Source organism: Humulus lupulus, chromosome 6 (assembly GCF_963169125.1).
Source record: "Humulus lupulus chromosome 6, drHumLupu1.1, whole genome shotgun sequence".
Lineage (NCBI taxonomy): Eukaryota > Viridiplantae > Streptophyta > Magnoliopsida > Rosales > Cannabaceae > Humulus > Humulus lupulus.
The window spans coordinates 54947744-54954975 of record NC_084798.1 but is presented as its reverse complement, the minus strand read 5'-3'; the positions used below and the strand labels follow the sequence as shown (position 1 = coordinate 54954975).

The 7232-nt window shown below is 37.3% G+C and overlaps 1 protein-coding gene across 1 annotated transcript; it reads right to left on the bottom strand.

The window, feature by feature from the left end:
• Nucleotides 1–444: 444 nt before the first annotated feature.
• Nucleotides 445–4757, bottom strand: LOC133785111 (uncharacterized). The gene is made up of 6 exons (XM_062224366.1): nucleotides 4173–4757; nucleotides 3966–4052; nucleotides 2868–3620; nucleotides 2695–2809; nucleotides 666–2500; nucleotides 445–525 (listed from the first exon to the last, which is right to left on the bottom strand). The coding sequence occupies exons 1-6, from the start codon at nucleotides 4755–4757 to the stop codon at nucleotides 445–447; spliced, it is 3456 nt and encodes a 1151-aa protein (XP_062080350.1).
• Between the last annotated feature and the right edge of the window lie 2475 nt (nucleotides 4758–7232).

Genomic DNA, 7232 nt, shown 5'->3' with positions numbered 1-7232 from the left:
TATCTTTATTTTATTATTATTCATGGTAGATAATAATAAATTAAAAATAAGAAGTATCATTGCAAGATCTTGTACATATCAATCTGTCTCCCTATCGTCTTTTGGGAATCGTGAAATTGTTAAGATTGGAAATATTGCAGATTTGATGAAAAACTTACAACCAAAGGAGGTAAAGTGATTTTTATTACTTTCCAGTAAATTAAATTTATACAAACATTTTTACTCACTATTTCACATAAATTGATGTAGATAGCAAAATTCTGGATTCAAGGAAAAATAATTCCTACAAACTTAGCGCAAATATTCTACTACATCATGTCCTGCATGTAACTCGGGATCTTCTAAAAAATACAACGAATTTTTTTTTGTAAATGTGGAAGTGAATCAATTGCAACACCACGATGTGTATTTTTTTTTTTTTTTTGATCAAGAAGAAATTGAACTTCATTGAACAAATGAACAATACAAATGAGAGTCAAAACAATTGAGAGTCAAAGACTCAAACACCAACAGGAAACCTGCCAACTACAAACCAGAACAGAAAACTACTAATTACATTGTAGTTGCCGAATATACAATTGGTCCTTAACTGAGATATGACTTTTGGACACTATCTTTAGCCTATATTTAGTAGTATAATTAATTTCCTGAGTTAGTTTCAATACTGTTGAGGAATAACCATCATGAAAACATTTATTCCTATTTCTCCATATAATGTAAGTGACTGCAGCACAAACCATATTCACAATATCAGCTTTAACTCCATTTCGAGCTCTAGCCAACCACACCAACCAGCTTTGAAAATCGAGAGGCCAAGCAACAAACCCCAACCAGTCAAAAATGCTATTTACCAACTGATTAGAGAGACTACAATCAAAGAAAAGATGAGAATGGCTCTCCTGAAATCTATCACAAACTGGGCACATCTCTGAAGCCATTTGAACATGCAACCTGCTAAGATTGTCCCTAGTTAATAGCTGAGAATTAACCACTTGCCAGAGCATAAACCTGTGATTTGGAAGGATGATTCTACTCCAAACAGTTCTGTAGTACTCTACCCTTTGCTGAACTAAGAGGTTGTTATACAATCTAGCAGACTTAAACTTCCCTTGCGCACCAGCAGAAAGTATATCAGTAGGCCTAAAATGAACCCTGAGATGACATAGCTTCCGCCAATACCAACTGCAATCTACTATTAAATCATAGTTCCAGAAGTTGACACCTTTCAAATAAATGGAATGGATCCATTTAACCCAAAGCAAATCAGGTTTAGCTGATACAACCCAAACATATTTTGCTAACACAGCTCGGTTCCAAATTGCTCCTTCTCTGAATCCCAAGCCTCCATAGGCTTTAGGGAGACAAACCTTCTGCCAAGAGGGAATGTGTAACTTGCTTCTCTGTCCAGAAGAACCCCATAGAAATCCCTGACAGATCTTTTCAATTTCCTTGACTATGCTTTGAGGCAAAACAAAGATAGACATCCAATAGTTTCGAAGCCCAAGCAAAACTAAATTAATAGGCTGAATCCGGCCAGCAAATGACAGGTGTCTACTCGCCCAATTCTGAATCTTCAAGCGAAATTTCTGAATGATAACCTCACAATCTTCATGTTTCCATTTAGTAGGCCTCATGGGAACCCCAAGGTAATTTAGAGGAAAAGATCCTTCTGAAAGATTTAACTCAAGGGCAATTCTGGTTCTGTCAATGTTTGAAACTCCACCAAAAAAGACATGAGACTTATCAGAGTTAATGGATAGACCTGTGGCAGAAGCAAAATCATCAAGAACCTCCTTGACAGCTCTAACAACAGGGAGATAGCCCTTACAGAATAACAATAAGTCATCCGCAAAACAAAGATTTATGAGCTTGAGACTTTTACACATTGGGTGATATCTAAAGGGTGAACTAAGAGCAGCTAGTTGCAAGCTTCTTGTCAGATATTCCATAATAAGGACAAACAACAAAGGTGACATGGGGTCACCTTGTCTCAGCCCTTTCCCACCTTTAAATTTGCCTTGAATTCTGCCATTCATCAGAAGAAAATAAGAAGTATTCCTAACACAAGCCATGACCCAACTGATGAATTTCATAGGAAATCTAAGAGCTTTTAACAGGTCCTCAAGAAAATCCCAATCTACCGTGTCATATGCCTTTCTAAGATCTATCTTGATAGCACATCTCGAAGAAGTAGAAGTCCTCCCATAGTTTTTGATGAGATCTTGAAAAATCATAATATTATGGGAAATAGAGCGACCCTTGACAAATGCTCCCTGATTAGGTTGTACTAGATCAGGGAGAATATCGGCTATTCTCTTACAAATCAGTTTCGCCATACACTTCCACAATGTAGAGCAACAAGCTACGGGTCTGTAGTCAACAGCCCGTGAGGGGTTAGCAACCTTAGGAATCAAAGATAAGGTTGTTCCATGGAGCTCGGTAGGGAAATTACCAGTTTCAAAACACTGAGTAATAGCAGCACACACCTCATCCCTATGTCCTGCCAAACCGCTTTAAAAAATCCTGAACCAAATCCATTAGGACCCGGAGATTTGGTTATAGGAATGCTGAATAAAGACACCCGAATCTCCTTCCTCGAAAAAGGTTTAAGAAGTTTCATTTGTTGATCAACTGAAAGTTGAGGCCCCATCTCTACAATCTAAACTTTTAATCTTCCTGTGGCCGAGCTGGAACTTCCCAAAAAATCTCTGAAATGCCCCACAAAATGAGAAACCACTTCTGAGAATTTATCCACCATTTTTCCATCATCTGTAATGAATGAGACAATACCATTCTCCGCTTTATGCTTCTTTAAAAAAGCATAAAAAAAAGGAAGTATTCAAATCTCCCCGTCTCAACCAAGTAACCTTAATCCTCTGAACTAAGAAACTTTGATAAAGCCTTTCCTGAACAGATAAAGCTTCAGCTGCTTTCCTCTCAACTTCCTGATAACTAAGAGCATGGGGGTAAGCTTGAGCTTGCATTTGAGCTTCTTGATAAGTCTCTTTAGCCTTGTAGTAGTTAACCTTCAGATCTCCAATTTTGTCTATATTAAAGGCTTTCAAACAATGTTTTAGTCTCAGCAATTTAAGATAAATGGCCTTAATACCAGCATCATTAATCGGCAGCTTCCAACTCCTTAAGACCTGAGCATGAAAATCATGATTTTTTGTCCAATAGTTGTAGAACCGAAACACCCTAGTCCCCATCTTCTCTGGAACCTGAGTTTTAACAAGACAAGAGAAGTGATCAGATATGGCTTCCCATCTGAACATAGCAGTAGATTGAGGAAACAAATCAATCCATTTCTCATTTATGAGCACATGATCAATTTTAGTGTAAATTCTAGCATCACCATTTTGGTTATTGGTCCAAGTAAAATAAGAACCAACACTTTTTAAATGCTCTACATAAGCTTCTACAAGCCACCGAATGGGGTCAGCCAACTCCAAGTCTAAAATAGGCTTCCCTCCCGATCTGTCTTTCCCTAAAAAAGGGGCATTAAAGTCCCCTAAAAATAACCAAGCTTTGTCCTTAAGAAACGGCCTTCGAAGCCCTTCCCAAAGACTTCTCCTTCCTTCTATCGAATTCACACCATAGACGAAAGTTACACCAAAATCCTACTGCACACCAGTCAACTTAACCAAACAATGAAAAAATTGGTTAGATTCCTCTAAGATAGTGATCTTAACAAATGACTTCCTCCAAACTATCAAAAGACGACCTTCAATAACTGAACTAGTATAGTAATCCCAATTCGGAAAATGAAGATCTATAAACCTACTTATTTTGCTGCCCTTCATTTTAGTCTCTAAAAGGCCACATCACATATTCTGTTACTTTTACAAAGGTCACTAACAGGACTATGCTTATTAACTCCATTAAGCCCACTAACATTCCAACTCAAAATATTACTACTATCCATTGGAGGAAACTGATAAGGCATTTCCATCTTTACCACTTACCAGGTCCTCTTGAAGCACCACAAACTTGTTTAATCTCTTGTTCTTTTGACCCAAGTTCTTAGCAATTGTAACTGACCTATGTCCCTCCTTTGATTGAACAACAACTTTTTTCGGAGTATGCCACTGTTGGTTAGTCTGATCACTTTTTTCACTCCCAGCTGAATCCCCCTTATTTGGTAAAAGAGTCTCATCTAATTCGGCCTAAACCTTATCCTCTTCTGAACTTGCCTGAACCGTAACCTCTTCTGTACCTGCCTGAGTCTCAGCAAGCTCCAACTCTACATCCTTATTTCCATATAAACCATGTTCCTTTTCCTCCTTATTTGATTTGGACTCCTTCATGACCCACTGAGCATTCTTCTTCTTCCTACAATCTGTCATTGAATGACCAAAACCAGTACAATTCTTACACTTAATTGGTAACCATTCATATTCAACCCCTTGCTCCATGATTTGGCCATGTTCATTGATATACTGTATACTTTTCGGTGGGTTATCTGTAACTTCCATATCTACTAGAACCCGAGCAAACTGAATATGTGAGCGTTCTCTTGTGTATTTGTCTACCATTATTGGCTTGCCTATTGTACTTACAAGGGCACTGAGACATTTACTACCCCAATATTGAAGACCCAAATCTTGTAGACGAATCCAAAGAGGAACAGAGAGAACTAGTCGAACAACACTCAGATCTGTCGTCCATGGTCGAATTATTACAGGTTTCCTATCAAAGTGAATAATGTCATTCTCTAGAACATGGTCCCTTGTTGCATCATCATTGAACTTGACCATTGTTAAACCCATAGTCATTCTTGCTATCTGAGCTATCCCAAGATGACCCCAAATCCTTTTTATGAACCCTTCAAAAACTACCATAGGTGGGTTTGCTCCTAGCACCATGCATATGACTGCCAAGCTCCAATTTGCAGATTGGAATTTGACCTCCTTAACATCAATTCTATCAAATTTTCGTCCCTCCCTGAATTACGGTTCTGTAAACTTAAGCTTCTGGTCCGAAAAGGACAAGTTACTAGCCGTGAAAGATTGCCATTGTCTCTGAGCTGAGGCTTGAAAGTCATCCTCACCTACCTTATCTGCCCACGAGGTCTTCAGATCATCCGATTCTTCCGATCCAGTCCTTACAGTAGTAGAGCACTGGGTTTCTTTACCTCCCGACCCAATGACCTCATCAATTTGGCGATTCAACTCCTCAACAGTATCCACATCTTCTTCACCATTCGCAGCAGACTCGGAACCTTCAAACCCACGATCGTGATCCAAATCAAGAACTGGAGACTTCTCTTCTGAACTTTGCTGTAGAACTTGCTCTCCTACCCGATGAACTGGCTTACGTATTGGTTTCTTCTTCTTCACCATGGGAGAAAACGAACCAACACTCAGCTTCTTCTCTTCCCAAATATTTGTTTTTACACGATGTGTATTTTATAATTTAAACAATTTAAAAAAAATGTATCTTCTTAAAATAAACCAGTGCTCAAATGAAAAACATATCAATTTCAGTGCCAGGACATATGTGGAAATCAATGAGAATACTAGAAGAATATATGTAATTATGTTCGCCCATGTAGCAGAAGAGGTGTTGGGTTGCTCTGCAGTACAATTAATGGAACATTCTGAAGAAGTTTGTTGTGTTTTTAAAAAATCAACCAAAAAATAATGTTTGTATATACTAAACAAATTTCAGTAATATCATTTTTCAATACCAACATAAACCTATCAAAATTACTTCTCATGAGAAGAAAGAATATATTAAAAATGTAAGCAAAAGATTGTCAACAAAGAGTTGGATAATACAAATTTATGCTCATCTAGAAAAGTTAAAGCAACAAAAATATAAGAATTTTAATGTCTACTCTATTCAAGAATTGTAACCAGAGAAAATAGTTGAATCTTCGTCTTAACTTATAAATTTCCTAAACTAAATCTTTTAAATATTAAGAGAACATTTTCCTTTTATTATTGTTATACCCATTTTTTGGACATTTATAACATTTAAAAAATAACAATTATGTAGGGATTATGAATGAAACATTTTGCCTTCCTGTTCTCAGACAGTGCAAAATGGTTCCTATTCTCACACAATGCAAAATAGTTCCTGTTCTCACACAATACAAAGTGGTTCCTGTTCTCACACAATGCAAATTGGTTCCTGTTATCACAGAGTACAAAGCAGAATACCAAACGCCAACAGAAGGGATTTGGTCACGTTGCTGCATTCCTCAACCTCTGTTCGCATAAGGCAAAGGATCTTGTTCGTTCAACACACAACATCCACGATAACAGGGTTAGCAAAGGAGTACAGAGTTTCCATTTATCAAAATATAACTGTATTTTTATTGTAATGTATTATTTGCTGGCCAAGCCCAATAACCTAAGCCCATGTTCTAATTGTAACCCTAAACTCCTCACTATAAATAAGAGGAGATGGGATAGAAATAGAGGGAGGCAATTCATAACGTCGAAGGTTCATTCTTGCATACAGAGTCCTTATGTAATGTAAATCGAAAAAGGACTCTAGAACAACCGGCAACGCAAGTTCGCCGGAAACTATAGTTCTTCAAGCTTAAATATTAATAAAATTGACTAAGTGAACGTTGGTCATATTTTTGGGGCCGAACCACTATAAAATATGGTGTTATTTATTTGATTATATCTCTATTCTTGAATCTATGCTCTTATGTTCTAAAGTTGACGAAAAACAGCGCCAACAGTTTGGTGCTTTCATTGAGAGAACAGATTCAAGATAAAGAGGTTCGATCTAACGAAGTCTTTGAATAAATACTTTGAGGAAATCATCCCCAGAAGACTCTACATGTCGTCGAGGGCCAGATTAGTCTCCTGTTCATTTTTATCCAGGCCATCTGCGGAGCAATGGAAAGTTGCTAGAAAACACCATATTCGTCGAGACAAATCACAGATCTATATGAAAAATAATTTCACTTAATTGCGTCCAAATTAGGGCACAATATTGAAATTAAAAATCTAGTGATTCTGAGTTACAAGGTGGAGCAATCACAGCGACTTAAGGATAGATCCACTTATGGCGACGGCTTGTTCAAGTTATGAATAGTGATAAAACCATTGCTTGTAACCTTATTTGCATTTATGGAATCGATGGATACCACAACGAAGCTTGAAAACCTAGAAAAGATCTCTTGTTCATTTACTTGTATACAACACATGGTCTATCAGATTGCTTATAAGTCTTTAAAACTGTTTGGATTGAACAGAGCTTCAAAATCATTA